Below are 23804 nucleotides of genomic sequence, written 5' to 3'. Positions count from 1 at the left end.
TAATTCTGAACCTGAATTTGTGCACGCAGCCACACAAAGACATGTACACATACTAAGCAGGATGTTGGCAGGTTTATTTCAGCTGTTTGGGGTGGAGATCTCCAGGGCACAGGCTTGCATGGTGCAGCGCAGCCAATATTCTCAATAGAAGGAATGGGAAACATTACTTTACTGAGTCAAATGATCACATGTATCATTCACACACGCACGTACATCACTTCATGTCTGAGTGACGGGGACATTTTGACAGCATGCAGCGCCATGGTCCTCTCCAAAGTGGTCCAGTGTAATGACAATACTGTTTCCAAACTGGTCCCTTTCTGAGGCCTTAAGAACAACCACAAGGTCTGACCTCACTTTTTCAAACACAACTTATCATCTACACTAACATAGTAACTATTCACATGCAGTCCAACATCAGGCCAGTTGACACAGAGAAACCCTGTGATAATTTCCTTTGCATTGGTTTATTTATTCATTTTCCTTGATCTTGGTCGACACTGACAAATCCACCTATGCAGTGTGTAAAGACAGATTTGATTTAACCATCAGATCTTGATTTAAGTAACCATCACACACCACATATTATCAGACTGACTTTTCTGCAGGTAAAAACGTGCTGAGTGTAAACAACTTGTATGGAAGCCCCTTTCTGCTTTGAAAGACATCAACACTGAGAAACACTGACTTATAAAAAATAATTAGGAAATAAAAGGTTAAAATTATAAGAGCTTATACTTTTGACTCAAGTAAAAATTTTGATTACTATTGTGATTGTGACTGAATCAAAATTTGGACTATTTCATAAAATGACTTGGTTCAGAAGGTAAGATTTTTTATTTGAGTAACTAGTCATTTTTTCTTAAGTCAAAATGTAGATATTTAAAATATCAAATAATAAATAATAAAACTGAAATTTTTAACTTGATTTCTCGGCAGAAATGGGCTTCCATACATGACAATAGCAGCAAGTTCAGACCAACACACAAGAATTAGGAAATAATTCGGTGTCACTCCTCTTTAAACACCAATGAGGATAAAACTAATTCTGAGGTTTGTGCCAATACTATGGGGTATATTAAAAGAAAAAAGTATTGATATGCAATTCATTGACTGATAAGCCTTTCTTTCTTTTATCTATTTAATCATGGTACACTTTCAAGTAAGAAGACAATAGTACACTGATATTTCTTCTCTGCACCTCTAAGGAGGTTTAAATCTAGAGACTCCTCACCCTCTTTGATGCTCATTAATTATTTTGTTTGCAGTACTGGAATAAACTTAACTGTAACTTAACTGATTCAGACATTCAGGCTAAATTCAGAACACTCACGTCTGCCTCCAAAATACACTGTGTACAAAACAGAGCTCATCAGCAGCACAGCTGCTCTGTTCTGGGACACTTTCAACACTTTACATTTTCCCCCTCATCCAGCGGGTTCACTGCCCAAACACTAGTTTCTAACACAATGCTGGTCCCTTGAGGATGACTGGCACACACACAGACAGAGCAGTCATCCCATTTTTTTTTTTTTTTTGCTAATTCATGGAATTGTCTTGGCATTTCTGTAGCTTGACAATAAGGAAATCCTCGTCATGACAGAAAAGAGTAAAGATGAAAAGGGCTGAGTGGGGGTGCTGAGTGCGATATTTGATTATGCTGCCAATCACAGTTTCTCTTATTAATCCCCACTCCCTCAGAGTACACAGACCCCACCGTCTCTCTCTGCTCATTTTGGTGTGATTGGCTGCTTCTGTTACACTGTTTGACCAATCAGGAGTAGATGGTGATGACTTCGCTTCCTCCCCCCCTTACCAGCAGGACACGCTCCAATCCTTCAGTTAAAACCTCGAGGAACTCCATGTCTGGTCAAAGAGTCAAGGTTCATGACAGCACTGAGCACAGAAAATATCACAATGTTACCTACAACTTGCTTTGTGATTGGCTGCCTTGTTGCCCTTTACATAGTGTTTCTAGACAGTTTAAATGTGACAGCTGAGTTGCTGAATCTCTAGATGTTCTGTAATGTACTCAACTAAAAACTGATGTAATGTGTAATACTGCCCCACTGGCACTGTTGAAGATCAGATTATTTGTGGAGAGTGATGTGCAGCCACTAGATTTGGCAAACGTGTTGATAAAGATACAGTTCTCATCTCCTTCAGAGTTCCTGGGGGGTCCTGGCATGTTAAGCAGGACAAGCCGGGCATCATGGGATTTGTTTACAATGACCTCGTTGAGTTTGACAGCGGTGTGCATCCGCCTGACATTAGAGTGGTCCCTGAAAGAAAAACAGAAAGACAGACAGAAAGAAAGAAAGGAGGACGCCTTTAAACAACAGGTTTAACCTTTAAACCTCCCGCCCCCACCAGGGTATATCGTGTTTTTTCTCACGGCCGGATGCTGAGCATGTCTCTGAAGCCCTCGGGTGTGGAGCAGCCAGAGTGTGTGATTCTGTACTGTGACGTCTTCTCTTTGGTCCAGGTCATCTGGACTCGTCGATGGTGGTCGGAGATGCTGGCACTGCTTGGCATCCTGTCTCGTTCTCCCCCATCTGTGTCATCGTCGTCATCTGATCCGATGCTCGTCAGCCGTAGCATGGAGTTACGGTCTTTCACCAGCTGGGCCTGGTTTGGTAGAAGGACACACAAACATGTCTTCTCTCAGCTTGTTTTCTACCTTATTCCATGCCTCTCACTTCTTCACCTCTGCTCTTTCCCACATCCTTACTCTTGTCTCTCTGTCTCTGTTTTTCTTTGTACCTATGTGTCTCTGTTTCCTTTGCAGGTGTTTGAGATGTGGGCTCCAGTACACCTGTACCTGGGAAAAGGATGCACCTACAGACAACACAAGATCATCTAACTTACTATAACAAACACAAGCCAGTCTACTCTAGCAGAAGTACTAGAGGACAACTAGAGGGACACAATAGCATTAGTTCTGAGGTCCTTCAGATAAAGAATTATAAGAACTGAACATTTCAAATAAACAATGATTAAAAAGCTCATTAAGTTGAAATGTCACCAATATGACATTTCATTTCATTCTCCTTTTGTTGCCCTTTTCACTGTGGAGATCAATGGTCGGGCTCAAGTACAGAAGAAGAATTCTGTACCGTAGTACCGAAAAGGCTTCAGTGTTTTAATCAAGGGTAGCTCATCTTACTCATCTCACAATTGCTATTTGCAATTTCAGAGAAATGAACAACAACTGAAATGAAAGTCAACAGGCTGCTGAAAACCATTCAGCCCTTTTGTTAATCTTTTTCTGAAGGATCCAAGTGCACGTGTGGAAGCTCAGAGGTATTCACCGATTCTAATTGTGTGATTAAGAACAACTCTGAATGTAACAGCGTGTCCACAATGACTACCATGTCTAAACTGCTCCGCATTGGACTACTGTCCACCACTACCAGTAGACTTACATCATCAAAACTCCAGCGTACCCGCTGAGGAGCCCAATGGCAAAAGGAGAGAACACACATTTTAATAATAATGCTCTTCCTGCTGTTATTTGATACAAGTTTATTGAAACAAAAATATTTTTGAGTCAGTCCTTTGTATCCTTCAGGGCACTGTTCCACTTGGACCTAATTTGATCTTAATTTAATTTGCTAAAAACAGGACTTTTATGGGTGTTATCCACTCTATTCCAATTAGATGTAACCTATTATTTGTTTAATAAAACCTATAACGCTTTCAAGAAGCTTCTCACAAACCTAACCTGCTAAGGGTTTCCAGATCACATGTAACAGCAACGTAAAAAACTTTAGTAATTTGGGCTTTCAGCGACTGGTGGAGACACTTTCCGGTAGTGTCCTGACAGTCTGTAAACACATCTCCAACCTTGTGTAATTTGTTTTCATGTGCAATACAGTTGCACAAACATCTTTTCATCTGACCTGACCTTACCTCTTTCTCCCGGTCTGATTTGGACAGTCGCATCTGTCTGAGCATCTGAGACCTTTGCTCCATCATCAGGGTTCTTTCATAGGTGTACGCACTAATATCACTGTCATGCTGTGGCAAAAAGAAGAGAAAGACACAAGAAAGCATTTATGTAGAGATCAAAATGGTTGTATTGTATGGTTTCAATTGCACAAAAAGTAACTCACTTAAAGTTTACTTAAGCTATGTAGCTAAACACTGTTAAAACCAACAGAAACGTTTATTGTTTTGTTTATTATATCTGGTGAAATGCTGTGACCATAAAAAGACAGAGTCTTGGGTTGGACTGTTTCACTCACTGTAAAACACCACAAAGCTTAAATATGGCATTGGAACAAGCTGATTCAAAATATATATGAAAGAGTGAAATGAGATCATCCCCCCTGAGTTTATTTCAATTCATCTCATGAAACACAGTTCAGTCAATTTCAGTGAAAATTAACAAATCCTGATAAACAACCACAAGCAGCATACCATCTCAACTACTTCCACCTCAGCCTCAATGCGTAGGTGATAGAGGAAGGTTGCCAGATCTTTCTTCATCTGAATTGAGTTATCCTCCATCTGGGCAACTGTGAAGATTCGCATCCCACACTTGCGCCACACCTAAGGAAAAGACAAGAGTCAAACAGAGCAGTTAAGGTGTGGAGCAATGCTCAATCAAATGTAGGGAAGACATTTTTAAAATATAGGAAAGCTACCTTGTGTTGGCGCAGGAGGAAGGGCAGCAGCATTAGCATCCCCCCATCGTGCACGATCCACCAGACGTCGATGTAGCCATCTGCGCAGGGCTCACTGTTGGTGGGGAACAGAGATATGTTTTTGGGCACCAGCAGGGCTTGGTGTGCTGCTGTGGTCACCCGCACTGTGTCTGAAAGGAAGAGAGGGGGCGCTGTTAGCCTGCTAATTCTGGCAGAAACTGACATCTTGAGATCAGTAAAAGAGAATGACCTTGTAAGCATGTTCTCTCTCATGTCTACCTTATTCAACAAATGTGACAGTTCAGAATAACCGTCCATGTTATTAGACTTACTGATGAAAGTCTTCCAGGACTGCGGGTCCTCGCTCTGTCTCCAGGCATGAGGCCAGCCCATCACCACAGTGTTGGGTTTCATTCCACCCAGTCCACTGGACTGGATCATGTGGCTGATGCCTTCACGGGGCTTCTGAGCCACAATGCACTGACAGAATCCCTTCACACGCTCCTTATCCATCAGGTGCTTTAGAGTCTGAAACAGAAGAAATACAGGGGAAAAGGCTGATTAAAGTTTTCCCACTCTCAAGGTCTAAACTGAGAAATAATATCTCTTGTATTGGTCATTAGTGATTTCACCACCACCTCCTGTCATCTACAGCAACAGACTGACAAAGCTTTACATAAAACAAAAACTTGAATGTGTTTTGACCACGGTAAAGATATTCATTCCCCACCTGTTCAGCAGCAAGGGCCTCTCCGTAGCTTTGTAGGAAGTTGCCAGAGACCACAGTGCCAACGATGGTCAGGCCCTTTCCCGCCTTCAGCTGGCTGGCAAACGTCAGCAGGCGAGGAGACTTCACATGGGCATCTTCGTCCAGTTTTAGTAACACAAGCAGCTGAGGCCTGGAGAAGAATGAGCAAGATAACCAGTGAGTGAAAGTAAAGTCATTCATTATATTCAAAATTAAAAAACCAACTATGAACAGGTTCTCTTACACAACTGACCGTATACATACTAAAGTCTCTATGATAAAAAAATATGACAAAAAGCTCGAGAATAGCAGCTAAGTGAAAAATGAAGGTGTTAATGTTGCAGTTCAGCACCTCCAGTTCTTGGTGTGTGGTGGTCCCTCTTCCAACCGCAGGAGGGCATAACGGGCAGCACTGAGCGAGAGACCACGGATCCCATCCCCCCACTCTTTCTCTGCTCTGATATACACATGGACACATAGAATATAAAAGGATATTAAGATATATTGTATACTCTGATATGTATTGTGTATACTGTGACCTCACATGACACACATTGGTAAAAACAAACATTGATGATTCACATTGTAATAAAAAGAATAAAAAAATTAAATTATATTAAAACAAACCCACTCTTGATCATGCTGTACATGTGGGGAGAGGGGTGGGAGATGGGATACATCTCCATGGAAACATACCCGTGGTACTCAATGTACTTGTAGATCATGCCGGCGATCACCATGGCAATGATTGCGTAGTACCAAGACGATATGAACATAAGTGCCAGGCAGACAGTCATCCCCAAAAATGACAAGGTCCTGGATACAGAGGAGCAACAGAGGCACAGATCAGAGTGCGTTAATGTGTGAGAGGGAGTGTGTGTGAGTGTTTTATGAATGTGTGTGTAGCAGTACCAGTGGTAGTAGGAAAAACGTGGCCTCCAGTTGGGTGTTCTAAGGAGGGTCTGGAGCGCACATGCCAGGTTTACAAACAGGTAACACATCAGGAAAAACCTAAAATCAAAAAATATATAAAACTGAAAGCAAAAGATACAAGTTCCAAGTGTGATGCATGGGATTGACACACACACACACACACATATACACATACACACGTACACACGTACACACGTACACACATACACACATACACACATACACACATACACACATACACACAGTGGTGTCTCACATTGTCAGGATAGGAGCTACCAGGTCCAAAGAGGCGATGAGAATCCCCAGCTCAGCTATCAGGGCTGTCAGCAGCAGCGCCCAGGTTGGCTCCCCATTAGCCTTCCCATGGCCAAACACCTGCCATAAACATACACGAGACAAAAAAAAAAAATTTACATTTACAGAAACTACAGAACATTTATCAAAATACACTAAAACTAGCTGAATAAATAAAACATAGACAGTTTTGATAATCAGAAACAACATGGATTAAACATAACATTTGCAGCTCTAACCCGGAGGAAGGGGATGATGTTGTCCTTGGCAATGGCCTGCAGAAGTCTGGGAGCACCAGTCAGCGACTGGAGGCCTGCACCGCACGTTGAGAAGAACGAGCCAATCACAATGACCCAGGGAGTCGGCCAGGCCAGAGTCCCTACCACCAGATACCCTTTTACTGAGTCTCCAAATCTGCAGGAGGAAAACATGCATCAAGTTTTTACAGCTTTTATAGCAGTGGAGAAAAATATCACAGAGAATAGAGCATGCACAGAAATGAATGTTTCCCTCAAAATTTAGCAGGGCAAAGCGCAAATACTAAATATATACAGATTGGATACAAGAGCAGATGTACTGACTTGTCTCTGAGGACCACCCCGTCAATGCAGGCTCCAAACAAAACAACGTTGCTCAGGTCTGGAAGGACAACACTCAGGAAAACAACACACATTGATGAATTTAAATCAAATGTATACTGTGCCTTTAAGCAATCAATTAGGCTAACAGTAGAAAGAGAAGAAGAAATATATAAACCCACAGCAATAAAAAAAGACACGATGTGAAAAAAAGGACACAGGTTCCATAATCATACAGGCCTACTTTAAAACCCCTATATTATGCAGAAATATTAAACAATACTAAAAAGAGAGCTGGCATAGGCTGCAGCAGGAAAAAAATTAAATAGGAATAAGCAGGTATAGATAATGGGCATGGATGGATGGACAGATGGATGATCTGAAAGGATACAGACGATGGAGGTGGTAAGAATGGCGAGAATTGTTCCAACAGGGATAGAGCGCTGGGCATCTTTCAGATCCCCTGACCGGTTGGAGCCAGCCATGATTCCTGAGGAAGAGAAGAAAAACATTTACAACCACTGTACCTTCACAAGGACAACTTTTTGGAGTCTAATGATGTTGGCTGCCATAGTATGCTTTTTAGAAATGTGCTGAAAGATGCTGATAAATTAAATTAAATAAAAAATCTTCTTTAAACCACATAACAGAACATAATCCTTCAACTGTTTTAAACTTTTCATTATTCAGTTTTCATAACTGTGGCATTAAATTGAATGGCTAAAAAGCAAGACGAGAATAAATCCAGAGCATAGACACAAAGTTAACAAAAAGTAATGCATTTTATCCTGCAACAGCCACATTACAAGCAAGAATTCTTATTATACCTGCTCTGTTGATTCTGAGTTAGCCTTAATAACAGCTGGTTTGGCAGTAGTGAGAGCAAGATAAGAAGTACCTGTGACAGAGGGGAAGAAGATGCCCACCAGCAGTGTGAAGGAGGTGGTGATGTCAGCAAACACATAAGGCTGACGAGTGGATGCTGGATGTGCAGCATGAGAGGAGCTGAGGGAGCCTTTTTCCACCACGTCCCCTTTGCTGAGGTAGGAGCTCCACAGGTTCTCTATGAGGAGAAGATTCAGTATGTGCATGTTAGCAATGCATCTGTGAATCAATCTATATCCAAGAACAATTTTGAAGATGGATTTCAAACTAACATTTTTATATGGCTACACACATTTATATTGAAACGCTTCACATGTAAATAACACATGGCTGCATATACACTACACCATTCAAACACACTCCACCTGAAATGATGCCACTGGCCAGGCCAGGGATCCCTTCAATCTCTGAAAAATTGTTCCAAATGAAGTATTCGTCACAGGAGGCGTTGAGTTCTGGGCTGTGGCAAAACTGTTGCCAAAGATACGTCGTCTCCATCAAAGTAGGTACGTGGCTGGGGTCAAGGGTCAGGCCTGTGGTCCTGTTTTCTGTTTGGAAGAATTTAGAGTATTTCAAGAAAACTGAGGGTGTAACTAAGAAGGTTAATGTTAACAGTGATAATGATCATCCCCTGGTACCTACCATTAATAACTGTGACATTGGTGTCATCTCTTTCCACTGGGTCTTTGATCTGGATGATTTTTGCACACTGGTCATGAATTTCATGGGCGTTGATAGTTCTATTTCCCAGCATGCACACGCTAAAGACAGAAACACATGGGTCAGTCAAAACCATGAGAGTTAAAGGACTGGTCAGGTTTGTGTTTTAGGACATGCATAATCAACACTTACGGGAAGTGTGGCGGTTTGAAGGCAGAGACCAGTGCTCCGATATAGATGGAAATGATGGAGAGGATGACGCAGGCCAAGAAAACGGAGGCGAGTTTGTTGACGTACTTCACGCCCACGAAGACCAGCAACGACATCAGAAGGAGACAGATAGAGCCGTAGACACGCATGTCGTTCAACATGGCTGCCGCTTCACCTTCAGGGTGAAGGGGCGACACAAAAATGGCTGCCTTCGGTGCCATGTACATCTGGAGAAGTGAGCGAGACGAGAGTGTGACAACGTGCAACAGACACAAGGAAAAGAAACTGCACTAAATGAATGCAATAAGTTAGACAATCTAATCATGAAGGGCAAATACAAGATAAATCACTGTGCAGATATTTATCAAGGCACTTGAACTGCTCATAATGGTTACTAGTGATATGAATTTGCAACTTGTCAGAGAGTTGGTCCATCTATTTACACTATTGTAACTGTGCTTTCAATATCCTTGCTCTTTTAGACTTTTGTGGGCATTACAGGAACTTTTCTTGTCATTATGGATGTTAATGACACATGCATAATATTTGCATCAATGCGATTAAATATTTTCATTTTCCAAGCATCAAATATGACTGATTTGTCAAAAAAAGCATTCACAACTGTTCATTTTTAGCAGTTTCTCAGCTTATTTACTGGAAACCTACCAGCAGTATCTCAATGGCTCCCAGGATATACATGGCACCAGCGAAAGTGGTGCCCAAGTAGAAACACAGGCCCACAGCCCCCCCAAACTCTGGACCCAGGGAGCGACTTATCATGAAGTAGGAGCCTCCCGCTGGTGGGGGAGGAAAAAGCAAGAGAGAGGAAAAGAGAGAGAGAGTGGGATAGGTTGCATGTCATGGTTGGGGAAAAATTGGAAATGGAGGCGAGAGGGAAAGAGAAAAGGCAGGTGGTAGAAGAGAAGAAGAATAAATAATAGATTGTAAAGAGAAGGGCAGATGGAAAAAGATAGAAAGGGATGTTGGACAAGAGAAGATGGGACATAAAAAGACAAATGGATGGTTAGTAAAGTTATGATATAGGAGGTAAACAGAAAAGAGGACAGCTGATGAGACGTCATCCTATGCTTGCAAGAATAAGCATAATGTTCTACATGATACATCAGAATAAGAAGATCTTTGGTCAAATAGTATGCACAAATAAGTATTTCCTGCTGTTTTCTTTATTCACTGGAAGAACTAAACCAGGCTGAGTTCATACATCTGAAGTCAACTCTTTATCGAGTTTAGGGTTGGTTATCTTTTCACAGATGTGATGACAGCACATTGTGTCAAAAAATGTACTGACCAGGAATCAAGTGCCTGACCGGAGCCACAGTTTTCTCTGATTTGACAGCTCCTAGAAGAACTGTGAGCCTTCAAAAAATATTCTGGTAATCAGACTGAAGTGCCATTTTATTTCTGTTTATTCATTCGACCTGCAGCACCAGGGGGCGAGAGGTCTGCAACCACTATACTCTACTAAAACCTAAGTATTGCCATCAGCACAACCTTAGAATAACTGGTTCCCCAAGTGAGCTCAAACACACAGTAATAATAATTTGCTGATACGATTTGACCCAGTTTTAAACAGACCATATATGAGGGAATCACACAGTCACAGCAACTACGAATTCACTAATGATCATAAGTTTAGAATTCAGTGTTTGGTTTCCAAAAAGCAGCCCTTTAACAAAAAGTCCTCATCTTTACTGCCCATTTGACAAAAACAATGGAGGCATAGAAATGTGATGTTGGAGGTTTGAGGTATAACTCAAATCAGTGCCACCACTGTAACTTCCCGTGAGAAGTTTTTTGGACCCACAAGATGAAAGTGTAACAACAAAACACCTCCAGTCATAGCTATCAGTGAAATGACTAGTATATCCACCTGCAGATGTGCGATTTTTAGTGCTGAGCTGTATTTGGGAAGCCAAACACTTTTGATTACTCTTTTACATTCACCACATATACCGTATCAGCTCCCATCAGACTAGATGGTGAGGAAGTATGAGGGATGGGAGCTGTTCGGGTAAGAAATAGAGAGGGCATGGAATGAAATGTCTGATGCCAAACAAAACGTGTTAGACATTAATTCTCTATGTTACCTACCAAGGATTATCATTCTACATTCAGCTATCGAAATGTCACATGCTAGTAGAAATACCGCACTACTTTGACATTTGGGATATTCATCTAAAGATGTTTCAGTGAAAAGGCAAAATCAATGGTGGATAAATATCCTGGGTTTCAAATGAGAGAGGGAGAGAGGGAGACAGAGGAAGAGACAGGATAAAGAGAAATAACACTCATTAGAAAATCATGTGCACATCATCAGCACCACCACAGCTGGAAGATGAGAAGAAAAACTTTTGTGTGGAAATTAGCTTCACCTAGATATATGGGGGTCAGAGTGTACATGACATACTGAAGGCTACATGCTGCCTATTACGTTCACTGTGAGCTACATATGTGTACCCTAACCTCTATATTTACTGATTGTGTTTTACTGCACCACCACTGCTGAACCACCAAGTTGGCTGAACCCCCTCTGCAGTACAGAGAGAAAGAGAAATATTGACTGTCATGTAAGACTGGCAGCCCACGGACACAATCAGCAGCACTGAGAGAGTTTTGGGTTGACTTTTACCAAAGGAGGTCACACCTGTGATGAAAAGGAAAGCCAGAGGGGTGAAGGTATACCTGGTACCACTCCATTAGTGGCGATGGCACTCATTGATATCGCAGTCAGCATCGTCTGGAGAGGAGAGACAAATAGGGAATTTATAGTTTTCATTTTGTGTCTGTCGGCTAACAAACAGGACAGCTACAGACTCAAATACTCACACAGCAACAGCATATGAAGACAATACAGAGAGCCTGCAGCACCCCAGCAGTTCCTACCACCCAGGTCAACCGCAGGAACAAGATGACACCGAAGATGTTCTGGAGACAAGGCAGGTAAACGCCCATAAACGTCCCCATCTGTGGCGACTGGAGGGTGGACACAGGACACAGGAAACAAAAAACATATCATGAAAAAAAAAAATCTAAATATCATATTTAAAACCATTTATCAATTACTTTCAGCTGCCCACTTCAGCATTGTTTATTTCACAGCCATATTACATTATTTCACAGCTGTATGGCTGTACCTACAGCTGTAACTACCTATTTGTTACTTTCAGCAACCCATTTATTCATTAGATTTTGCTGTTTCAACAATTTCTGAACTATTTTCCATTAATTTTTACTTTTTTTTCCCACCAACTAACCTTGCTAACCTCTTCAAACTCAACCTGAAACAGCATTCTGATGTGTTACAGCTGCCTCAAGCTGTTTGGAGGTGTGTACTGTGCTTATGTAGCTTGTAGTTTAGTGATTACTGTAACAATATGTTTATTATTTTAATTAGCAGAGCTAATCCACAGCCTTTCCACATACCATTTAGCCACTGCAGAACTACCCCACCTCACCCCACCACCCCGATGCACCCACCCCATGTTGATGCTTACAGTGAACACACTGTGTGGTCAGAAAGGAGGATTAAAAATGTTTTGGTTTAACTTTTCTAGCTGCCTGTTTGCAAATGTGCAATCAGAACAGAGTGGAAATGGTAAATTACTCTGAACGACCCCACGCTAGACTGGCTTATCTGGGGCAGCCAGCTTCTTATCAGCAGGGATTGCAGTGCACTTCAGGGTCACAGCCTACTGTACTTTCAGTTGCAGATGCTGAGTCAAGAGGGCAAAAGCTCTTGTATATCTAGGTCAGGAGCTAAATCGTCTTATGTTAAAAGGGTGGTTAGTAAAAGAAAGTGTTAATTTTGACTTTTGATTTTTAGTATTTTCTTTTTTGTTGTTTTTTTTTAGTTTCAGTTTAGTCTTGATCATTTCTACCTTGTATTTTTAATGTTTATATCTTCCAAGCATCTTGAGGCTTCAGCTACCATCGTTACAGGTGTATTGTGACAAGGCTGTTGAGTTGTCTGATTCTGGCTGGCTTTGTTTTGTCCTGCACTGATGCATTTGGATGCTTACTATCAGTTAAAAATGTAAGTAAGGCACACGGAGTAGGGTATACCTTGCTGGCTTTCTTCTTCTCACCAATGTTCTCGGCCTCCTCATGCTCCTTGGCACCTTGCGTCAGGTTGGTGTAGTTAGCCAGGCGACTGAGCAGAGAGGACACCTTCGGCCGAGTGTCCATCTCCTCCTGTGAGTAGAAAAGAAGGGAGGAGAGAGAAAAGGCATGGTCAAGAAAGACCAGGAAAAAAAAGGAAAGGGATAGAGAAAAGAAGGCATGACAAGTGCAGAGGAAAGTATGAGAAGATAAGTGAGAGAGTGAAGCATATTCTACGGCTTGTTAAAAACGTAGGAGATAGAGCTGTTTCCAGGGAACTTCATAATCTATAAAAGCTGAAATTATCTGCACCCACCAGCCAAATGCTGGTTATTTTTGGCTGTAGTTTAGCAGACAGCTTGGCATATGAACAGCCACCATTTGCAGTTTCTATTTTTAATCCACATTTTATAATAAAAGTGCACAATTTAAGAAAAGCAGCAAATTTGACCATAAGAAAGAAGGATACTTTACCTTAAATGTGAATCAAAGACTGTATAAAACTCATGACACAGTTACAATAATTATAATAGTTTCATAGATAAGTTACAATATTTTGGTTCAAACCTCAAATAAGGCCAAGTTTCTGTCATAGAAGTCATCGTCATCCACCCCGTGAGTGTTGTTGATGTACACACTGGAGATTTTGGAATTTCCATCACCTAGACACAAATAAAGAGATTAGGAGACAGAAGGAGAATAAAGACAGAGGAAGAAAAAAAAAGAGGAAAAGTGACACAGCAAATTCACAGCACCCAGACTCCAATTTTCTGACTCATAGAAGAGTTTGCTGCAGTGGCGACCGTGTCACCAGCCAAGTTCCGCCTCGGTCAGCACAGGCCAGTGCACGGGGACCACCTGAGTCAGCAAAAATCACTTCCCTCCATGCTCTGCCACTCTCACTCTTACTTTTGAAAGACATATCCTCACAATCCTCAGACCTGTTTCAAGCATCAGCCTTCTGCATTGAAAAAGAAAAATTAGGCTTTCCTCTCTTTTTTCAAAATGTTCACTTAACTGATTCTTGCTTTAGAATACAAAGGACTAATGATCAAAACTGTTGCCTAAATCAGACCATTTTGCAGCCTAAATAATATCTGCTGTTGCTATGGAAAACCCAATTCTTTTTTGTTCTGTTGGTTAGAAAAAAAAACAAAACAACTCTTGAAATTTATGAAATGTTTTGACCACTTTCTGAAATTCGATACATAGAATCTAGTCTTGTGCTTCATTAGTTCATGCTTTTTATTTTCTATAGATATGTTTTGTTTTTTATAAAACACCCAAATCAGTGTCTTTTCTTTAGTACACCTTACCTCAGGCCTCATTTCAGTACATCTTCTATGTGGCATCTCATATTTAACTGTAAGACCCATCTTTAAAAGCCCAGCCCACTTGGTAAAAAAATCCAGTAATACATGGGCTATAATCCCAACTGTCCTGTTTAAACAACAGGACTCAGCTGTCTTTTTGTGTGTGTTCTCCTAAGAGAACTCCTCCACCTGAGTTTACCTGAACATGAAGCCTTTTTGTATGTGTGAGCAACCACTGAAGCAGAAAACTACTCTGGCCAGTTGTGTGTGTGTGTGTGTGTGTGTGTGTATACTGTAAATACATCTAATTCAGTTTTATTAGCGTCAAAATATAGAGATCACTATTTAAACTTTCTGAGAATTACTCAACTCTTTCCTCCTCTATTCCCCTTCATTGCATTTCTTGACTCATTCACTTTAACAGCAGCATTTTTCCTGTCATGCTTGTTTTCTATTTCAGCCGCTCAGATGATCATTACTCTGCTATTTCACATATTATTTGTTTAGAGTGGATGATGTACAGGAAGATGGACAGGCTGTACAGTGAAACTGCCCAGTTGTGTCTCCGAGAATCTCCCTCTTTGTTTCTCCATATAAACAGCTATAGCATCACAACCGCCTGACTGAAACACTATCGGATTAATGGGCTCGATTTCTATTTATGGAAGCTTGTTAAACAACGTGGGGCATCCTTATCACTGTCCAACTGTTTAAGTGGATCAGTGTAGCTAATGCAGTTACATCTCTCCGCAATTATGACTCTCCTGTTGAGGCTGTAAATCAGCGCAGCTATTATTAAACACTTTTAAAATATGAATTACTGTACTCCACGGGACAACAAAAAAGTCATAAAAGTCATAAAAATTCCCCTTTTCCTCCTTTACTCATCTGGATTCCCCCAATGCCATGTCACACTAAACTTACTAGCTTGTCCATTTTAAATTGCACATAAAACTGCATCCTTGTGAAAAGGTTTCTGCTATCAGCCACCATTAAGTAAAGAACTGAATCACTGTATCTACTCTGGAGGTGAGCTGATAATAGAGGAAGTGAAACCTTCTCATAATGCCTGCTGAGAGCAATAAGGGTGGAGTTAGACTGTTGCTCATTTTGCTGTGGACCCTGGAGTCAAGCTCACACTTATGAAACAACTGGAAAAGTGTAATGACCCAGAGAGCATTAAAGCACATTTTAAAGTACATTTCTAAGGTTCCACGCATGGGAATTAACCTATAAATAGCACTTCTCTTTTTACGTCCCATCAAACAAACATTTTGAGCAGAGCTTTTAGAAATCTCATGAACCGGCATACCTTTCTTGCCAACTGGAACCTCTCTGACTATTTCACTAGTGCTAGTGACAAGTGTTCATCTGTGCCATAAGTACAGATGTTAATCCATAAAAATTTACTTGGGCAGACATGATAATGTGCACCACTGATCAGACAAATCAACAGCAATTCATCTGTAGTGTCTTGCCTGTAATCAAACACAGCATAACTAACTCATTTTACAGTTACAGATATGTGTGAATTTCGGTGCTAACACACTGGTAAATAATGCCTACTACTGAAAAACAATAGTTATTCAAAACAAAAATTAAGCTCATGTGGTTATTTGATATGCTTACAGTTAAACCAATTTACAAATATGACAGTGCTGGGATTAATCCCACAGTATTGTTTATCTAATCTAATCTGTTTCTTTCACAGTAAAAGCTAAAACAAACACAGCATAAGGTCACTGCCATGTTAATCACTTCTTTGAAATTGGCAACTGTTAACTCTTAACCAACGTGTTATGACAGAGTAGTAGCTGCCTGTCATGTCTCAAACCTGTGGATTAGACAGTGGGATTACATGCAACAGAGTGACAGGTTGTCATGTAGTGATTTGTACACAAGCAGCACTCCAGGGGATGCCAATATTCACTATAACAAGTGTGAACACAGCTTATGAGGTGCATTTATAATCTTGCCTGTCTTAGCTTGAAACAGCACATAATGTTTATGTGGATGCGGGTGCTCTTCACCTTGATCCATGTTACTGTGGTCTGGTGTGTCGGCCCCTCCTCCTCCTGCTGTGGCAGTTGTCACACCTCCTGACGCCTCGCTGAGTGGGTCACTTCGATTCATACTCTCCCTAGAGCCGAAGCGAACGCGGGCGCCCGAACGGGAGCTGAGGTCGGGCGACGTGTCGGACAGCCCTGGGAGGTCTTCCGCCTTGGTGGGAGTCACCGTGAAGCGCACTGATGCCATGGCAACTCACTTGGAAATTTTAGAAGGGGAGGTGAGGGGTGTTGTGTGGGATGCAGGAGAAAGGGGATGGGGTCGGAAGGGGGTTGGCCTGAGCTAAACTAGGCTATCTCCCAGGTGATGCTGTGGTAATGGCAGCCTCTATTATGTTCTCTTTTGCAGATGCAGTTCTCCATTGAAGCACACTGGTTGGGTGCCACCAGGCATGCGAAAGATAGTCTACAACAGATCTCTTCCTGTGTCTTCAGGTGTCACAAACTAGTAAGCCAGTTTGTTTACCATAAAAGTCTAAATGTGTAGTGTTTCAAGCAGTTATCAGAGATAAAATATACACACAGAGCTGAGGTTGTTTCTTTGTGTTATTTCACACTATCCTCCCTTTTGTCCAGGATATTTGTGCTTTGTTTATTGCCTACACTATGTGTTGATTCCTACAGATGTGGACTATAGCACCAAAACAGCATTTGTGTGTTTCTCTCTGCTGTTTCTCAAGTAAACAACAAAAAATTAAGTCTGATATGCACCTTGGAGATAAAATCTGGTTTCACTGATGGTAACCATAATTGGTCCCAGCAAAGGAAGGGGATGCCATGGTGGGAAGACAAGGTATGAATGCAGATAGAGGGAGGGGGGGAGGGGAGGAGGGAGGGGGGGGGGGGGGGGGCAGTAGGCAGAGAAGAAATAAAGCAGAAATGTGGGAAAGAGACACAGCATCTTAAAATGTAAACAGACTACATGTACAGTGAACTAAAATGAGGAAAAGAAGTACTAGTCATGCACTTCACGTTTTTGGAGGTGTTACACTAGCTCATAGTCCTTCCCAACAAGCAGCCTTTGTGTCATGTTTACTTGTGAAGATAATTAATTTAACACAGTTTTACAATGCTTCCTCTGTGGTACCAGAAAGTAACAGTATGCCAATAGCAAGTTTGTTTGCCCCTTTAAGGCCAACCCGCACTCCAAAGGAAAAAAAAAAACAAAATCAACAAATGCTGGCGCCAACATGCCTTTCTAAAGAAACATGTCAACAAAACAGCGGCTACTCTTAAATATTACATTACCAATTATTACCCTCTGACCAAAGAATAATCATTTTTACCTAGTTATTTGTGTGCATAAATGGTTCCATCCACAAGAACATGACAGCTCTCCAAATGAGTCTTAAAAAATAAAATCGATATATAACCAGTGAGAATCTCATGTAGGCCTGTGTGCATTGCTGTGTAATTTACCACGTCGACTTGGGAAAATTAAAAACAGGTGAATGAAGCCAAAATTGTTTCAACTCAGCTAAAGCGGGTCAAACCAGTTGTGTTTGTAGCTGCTGGCCACATTCTTTTTATGCCTGTCCTGCATGCAGAGACACACCACCTTTCCCTGTTTTATAATGCTGTCTGATTTGTCAGTACACATCTAAAGATGGACAGGGGAGAGAAAGCAAGGTTGGGTGTTTTGCAAAAATAATGGATGCTATGATGATACATCCTTCATGTTCAACTTTATAAGCATCTCCCTGAGGGTGGGTTCACGATCACAAACGTCTAATTTGGCAGACTCAGTTGGGGAGCTGAAGTCTGTCCCAGCATGCATTATGTAAAAGGCTTAGAACAAACACATTCACATCTACATGCAATTTTGGAGTCTCTAATACAACTCAATGGCAAATATTTGGAGCAAGCCAAGAAACAAGAGGAAATATGTAAATCACTAGTTTTGTCTCAATTCAATAACCACACTGCAGTTTTCCCATCATGGGCAATGTATCTTTATTTACCACAGCGTGTTACCAATACACTGGAACAGACGTTGCAATATGCTCTCTTGTGACACCAAGGCTGGGGCATTTCCTTTTTTTTTCCCCCCTGCAGACATTCGCTCTCCTGTTTTTGTTACTTACATGCTAATGCAGCAGATTTGGGTAATTTAAAACCTTAAGTTCCCACTTTCTGCCCTCTTCCAATCTAAGCAGAACTATCACAGCTCTACCACAGTGCAGAAAATGTTGTTCTCTTTTCATCTTTTTCTGCATCTGTTTGCTTACATTGATATAAGGCTTACATTGAAATAATGCTAACACTGAAGCACAGAATCAGTGAGGATGTTTTGCCCAATTGACATCATCTGGTCAAACGTCTAACTCAACAAATACCCCTATCTCAAATCAAAATCACAAGGCTGAAATCACCACTGACTTGCCCTAATATATGCATATTGTTTACATTATTATTGTTTTAATGATCTCCGTGTGTTTACATGCATAATTCCTGATTGTATGTGTTCAGTTTTGTCTTGATTCCTCACCATGTTCCTTACCAACAGGGCAATATATTAAAAAAACAGGATAAGGTGTTTACATGGCACAGTACCCAGGTTTCAGTTTAAGTGCATGATCAGTCAATTCACTGGTGACAGAAAATCAATCTGCTACTTGTCTGACTGTTCTGTCTCATTAAGCAGGGGGGTATAACAGAGGTATCACGGAACCCATATCAAAAATGCTGTATCCTGTATCGCATGATGCACTGGTTAGTACAGATGACAATTAATTCATTTAATGTTAAGTTGAATTAAGAACATAGTGTTGTCCTCTCGTCTAGCCTGCAGCTGGAAGAAAATGGATCCCAGTTAAAGCATTCAGCTAAACAAATGTTCATCACCCTCCAATAACCAGTCTCAACCAGTTAGTTTGGGACAACCCCAGTATGGTGATGCTTGCTACCAGCCCTCAGTTCCCATTCTAAGCCAATTAAGCTAGGCATAATAATTCTGGCTTGAACCGGTCCGTAAACACCTCTCGGTAGTATCACGCAGTCAGAGCTGGAGCTGTAGTTAGTAACGTTACAGTGAGGAGCAGATGCTTCAAACCTGACTTTAAGCAGCCTTTTTAGCACGAAACGAAAGCGGCGTTTGTCTCAAGCTGCGGTTTTAACGCGCTGGGAGCCGGTGGCTAGAATCAGAAAGGCGCGTAACGTTAGCCGACCAGGTTCTTATGACACAAACAGTCTGTCTGGAGCAGTCTGTTACTGTCAAAGCTGTCATTTTGGTTTGAATTTCACATCGTATAATGAGGCGGAAAGTGCCGAGGGGTGAGCCATCGCTTCTGCGGCTCTATGGACAAGGGGGCTGCATCGTTATGGCTGAGCCGAAGCTAACGTTAGCCAGCCGCTAGTCATGCCGCTGATGAACTGTCAAGTCTGCCAACCTCCAGCTAACACACTGACAGCGACAACCGCCGACTGCAGTAACAGGCTGCTACACATCAGTCACATAAGGCGCATACCTGACACATGTTTCCACCATATGGCTGTTTTTCCAATAACATCTAGGGATTGTTGCTCTTCTCTCCGGTTTTCTCTGCACTTATTTTGTCCAACCGACCGCACTAAACAACTGCGAACGCGAGAGCGCCTGTCAGGTTTTCTATTCTAACCTATTTCACTTGCCGTAGCTGTAACGGCTTGTGCATACGTAAGGACGAGTGTTGTCAAGGCTACCTGGGAAATGTAGTTCAAGACCTATACAGCGATTATTTCTGTTCCACTGCTTTTTAACGCTGTTTAAAAGTATATCCTAAATTTCCAGGTGTAATTGTTACATCAACTGTATACCAATTTCAATTGAAAAACGTAATAGTATCATATTTTTTAATATTTTTAATTTATTTATTTCACGTCTTTGCTACTTTTGGCACTCTGCTCTGTACTTGTACTTCGCTGTTGCAACAATGCAATTCCCCCATTGTGGGACAAATAAAGGTTTTCTTATCTTATAAATTAAGGAGGGAGATTATTTGTTCTGTTGTATAATTGCACTTGTATGATTTTCATCTTATTTCTGCTCAGTTACTTTATTTTTGTAGTCTACTGCATTTCAGAGTCTAGTGAAGTTTTTTCTACTCCATATTTATTTAACAGCTTACTAGTGACTTTCCAGGTTAAATTTGACATACAAACATATGCTTATATAGGGTTACATACATAAGTGGTTGTCAACATTGCTGTCTTATGATCCATTACATAAAGACCCGTTAGCAGTTCTAACAAATATTTGCTCAATGTTCCTCTGTATATTTGTATATAGTGTATACACAGATAGCCAAGTTCCAATACTGTAGTCTATATATAATGCTTTGTCAGCCATTCTGACTTTACAGACAGAAACAACAGAATACAAACCATCAACCAAACCTTTATTCAGCAAAAAAACAATATAACAATGAGTGTGGACAAATAACTATATAAGTTCCTTAACATCCCACTTTTAGACGATCCAATGCAAGATGAGTTCTTACAAGTTGCGACAGGAGTTTTCTTGCACTTTGCATTACAGTTGATCTGTTATCTACATCTCAATCCATCTCTCCCTCGCTCTCGCCTCTTTGTCCTTTGCTCTCTCACAGAACAGGCCTGGGCTGCTGGGTTAGCAGAATGCCAAAGCGTTTCTTCAGCATCACTCGGTGTCGGGAGAACTTGTCGTCTGGGGAGAAGCGAGCCGGGTGGGCCGAGCTGGTGGGCTGCCCGTCAGGACTCACCTTCTGTTGGTGATGAAGAGGACATAAAAATGTGATTTCAGTGTTGGGAGATGTCAAAGTAAAAATATTTATTTGACCTTTTCTTGACAACAATACATAAGACAGCACTGCTTGTTCGATCTCCCTTTTTCTGTAAATCACCTCCCAATTCCTTTGCTTTACCTTGTATCCGTATCTGACAAATTAACTGATGGGCTGTTTGGTTGTGTTAAATGAAGCAATGAAACAGTACATTACTGTAAGACATGACTACAATAATAGAATAAATTAGCAGAATTTATGCAGGCTCTCAGTAATGGTAATAAACCAGAGGGCTTATATTCCAAAAAGCTTTTAGACATGGTGGTTATGTTGTGTACCATAATATATAAACTGGAACACAAATTAAAAGCTACTACAGAAAGGAATACAAAATAAAAGCATAACTTCATAGCTTTTCAAACTAAGAGTTTCATGTTTTTCTCTGCATCACTGAAAACAATACTAGATTTTTGCACGCAAGTCAGATGTGTTCAAACTGTAAGTCGTGGTTTCAGGCTGCCTATTTTATTTCGCCACTTAAGCATTTATATAGGCAATATAAACTGAGGCTACTTTAATAGAGAAGAAAAACAACGTTATTTGATTGACTATTGTACCGTGTACGATGTAAACATAACGTTACCTTCAGGGTGTAGACCCTGTCCCCGCTCTCGTTTAGATAATACTGCAGAAACATCACGAAGAAAACGTCTCTTCAACTCAAAAGTGGAAGAAAATATATATATAAAAGCAGGTGATAATCAACTATTGTTGTTTAGCTTGTTTAGCTTTTCACAACTCCACGTGTGGCGCAGTTTCTCGTTATCCGGGCCGCGGAACGGATATCCGGTTCAGAGTTCAGTGCACGCGGCCTGACGGGAAATTGAGTTTCCTCATAATGAGTTAAAATGTTGAAAAAATAGCATAACGATGTGTGGTAGAAAATATATTACAATACAGTTTTAACCTCTTACCATGCTCCATAAAAATAAAAATAAATAAAATATTTTTTTTCTGAACAAATACTGCATCCTCAAAATATGTTGGTTATTTTCGTAAGCTATTTAAATTAGTACATTTATAATACCATAACTTATAAAAGTTGTTAAATTATATAAAGGATATTTGAAAATACAACAAATTATATATAAATCAGTTTAAAATTATAATTTGTGGTTTTATGTAGAATGGAATGCACTGGCCTTTCAATCATATATAAACAAAAATCAACCTGAACCAAGTTTATCTTTGAAACACTGAGCAGATTCAAACTGATTGTAGTAGTTGAAGTCGTCTCCTACAAGAAAGGTGAGCTTTTCTTGATCAACCATATAATTTATGTTTTTTCCACTAATAGTTAAAACTGTAGTTTACATCACAAAAAATCTGCAACAGTGTTCACATTATTTGCATGACTCATTTAGTACTGAAGATTTACAGACATGTTAAAACAACATTTCTGATGCTGTGAAGATATTCTTGTTTAAAGCCTTGTACACCTCTGTGTACTGCACATTTGTGGACAAGCTTTAAAAAATATAGCATAAGATTGCAGGTACTAATGGTTTGAGAGTACTGCTTAAGAGGTCTAGGTGGTGCAGTGCTAGTGAGCTATTTGTGCTGCACTAGACAGTACTTTTTACACAAATGGTGTCAAATCTCATGCACATGTTTATTTGCCATTTGGATAGATATTAAAGTTAGATCATTTTAGCTCAGTCCAACAATTGATGTAGTGCTTCATCTTCATATTCCCATTTTCGTCTGATAGTTACAAACGACAGGTGTAAAGACAACGAATGGATCTACTGGCATCTTCTCCACCTGAGGTCATACTAAATAACTGAGAAGAGCCTGACCACTTTCAGTCAGGCCCCCTGATCTCATTTTTCCCCATAACATCACCATCCTGTTCCTGCTGTTAGATCTGCTTCTCAAGACTTAGACTTTCACAAAGTGTCCCAGAGCGGAGTTGGACAGTTTTGTCCATGTGAGCCTCAGGAGACAAAGATGGATCATTCAGTGTCAGTCAGAACTTCAACAGTTGCTGAATTGCTCCAAAAGTTACCTAACTCCGATCAAAGAAGAGATACACTGTTTAGGACACAGATGGACTTAAGTCAAAACCAGCAGTGTCTACACTGTCTCCTCCCAAGCCTGATGGAAAGCCCCATGCAAACCCATATACAAGCTCAGGGGAGCCCCTTTTGCTTAAACTTCCTGCCAGGCATTTGTTCATCTCCATTCAGCCTCCAGCCTTTATCACCTGGTGCCAAGGTCAAGCCAGCGCTGACACCACCTTTACCAGGGCTTCCACTGTCTCCCTGTTCAACCCAAGAGTCTTGCTGGCTTGAGATGAGCCCTGTCTGTTCCACACCTAAATCCAGGTTTAGTTTGAGTCCCTGTGTGTTGGTTCCATGCGGCCTCCCATTTTTATTTTTACCTCCCCAGTCTTTGCACTTCCTGCCTGAGGCTCGTCCCGACTGGTGCATATGTCCACACGCTGCGCCCATCCATTATCCCTGCAGTCCCAGCCTGTAAGGAATGCAAAGCAGACAGCACATTGTTATTGTGGATGAACTGCTGTATAATTGAATCCCATTTGTTATA

The 23804-nt window shown here is 41.0% G+C and overlaps 2 protein-coding genes across 3 annotated transcripts; both read right to left on the bottom strand.

Annotated features, from left to right (window-relative positions):
• Window positions 1-1547: 1547 nt before the first annotated feature.
• Window positions 1548-20078, bottom strand: slc12a6 (solute carrier family 12 member 6). Of its 2 annotated transcripts, XM_026298831.1 has the most exons (26): window positions 19923-20078; window positions 16420-17189; window positions 13644-13738; window positions 13041-13169; window positions 11805-11951; window positions 11661-11715; window positions 9624-9754; window positions 8940-9184; window positions 8730-8848; window positions 8453-8635; window positions 8101-8265; window positions 7594-7692; window positions 7206-7263; window positions 6864-7038; window positions 6587-6705; window positions 6310-6408; window positions 6094-6213; window positions 5750-5854; window positions 5380-5548; window positions 4982-5177; window positions 4650-4819; window positions 4423-4554; window positions 3913-4020; window positions 2396-2628; window positions 2149-2282; window positions 1548-1866 (listed from the first exon to the last, which is right to left on the bottom strand). In XM_026298831.1, exons 2-26 carry the CDS (start codon window positions 16643-16645, stop codon window positions 1775-1777), a joined length of 3504 nt encoding a protein of 1167 aa, XP_026154616.1. In that variant the 5' UTR covers window positions 16646-17189; window positions 19923-20078; the 3' UTR covers window positions 1548-1774. The 2 variants fall into 2 exon arrangements, with proteins under 2 accessions (XP_026154616.1, XP_026154617.1); XM_026298832.1 differs by lacking the exons at window positions 11661-11715; window positions 11805-11951; window positions 13041-13169; window positions 13644-13738; window positions 16420-17189 and having other exon boundaries at window positions 19923-20072.
• A 732-nt stretch (window positions 20079-20810) lies between these two features.
• On the bottom strand, window positions 20811-22051 carry nop10 (NOP10 ribonucleoprotein homolog (yeast)). Its single transcript, XM_026295803.1, has 2 exons — window positions 21838-22051; window positions 20811-21176 (listed from the first exon to the last, which is right to left on the bottom strand). The coding sequence occupies exons 1-2, from the start codon at window positions 21889-21891 to the stop codon at window positions 21036-21038; spliced, it is 195 nt and encodes a 64-aa protein (XP_026151588.1). The 5' UTR covers window positions 21892-22051; the 3' UTR covers window positions 20811-21035.
• Window positions 22052-23804: the final 1753 nt, after the last annotated feature.

This window comes from Mastacembelus armatus, chromosome 18, assembly GCF_900324485.2.
Source record: "Mastacembelus armatus chromosome 18, fMasArm1.2, whole genome shotgun sequence".
In the NCBI taxonomy this organism is placed as follows: Eukaryota; Metazoa; Chordata; class Actinopteri; order Synbranchiformes; family Mastacembelidae; genus Mastacembelus; species Mastacembelus armatus.
The sequence above is the reverse complement of the archived record's forward strand: the minus strand, read 5'-3'. Positions and strand labels throughout refer to the sequence as shown.

Bases quoted from the DNA above. Each gene is read 5' to 3' on its own strand.
- slc12a6 (XM_026298831.1), bottom strand. From the start codon at position 16,645: ATGGCATCAGTGCGCTTCACGGTGACTCCCACCAAGGCGGAAGACCTC. The intron at 11,952-13,040 runs GTATACCCTACT...TCCACCCTCCAG, and splicing joins AGAAGAAGAAAGCCAGCAAG to TCGCCACAGATGGGGACGTT. The intron at 1,867-2,148 runs GTATCTTTATCA...CTCTTTGACCAG, and splicing joins CTCTGAAGGAGATGAGAACT to ACATGGAGTTCCTCGAGGTT.
- nop10 (XM_026295803.1), bottom strand. From the start codon at position 21,891: ATGTTTCTGCAGTATTATCTAAACGAGAGCGGGGACAGGGTCTACACC. The intron at 21,177-21,837 runs GTAACGTTATGT...CATCACCAACAG, and splicing joins ACAGGGTCTACACCCTGAAG to AAGGTGAGTCCTGACGGGCA.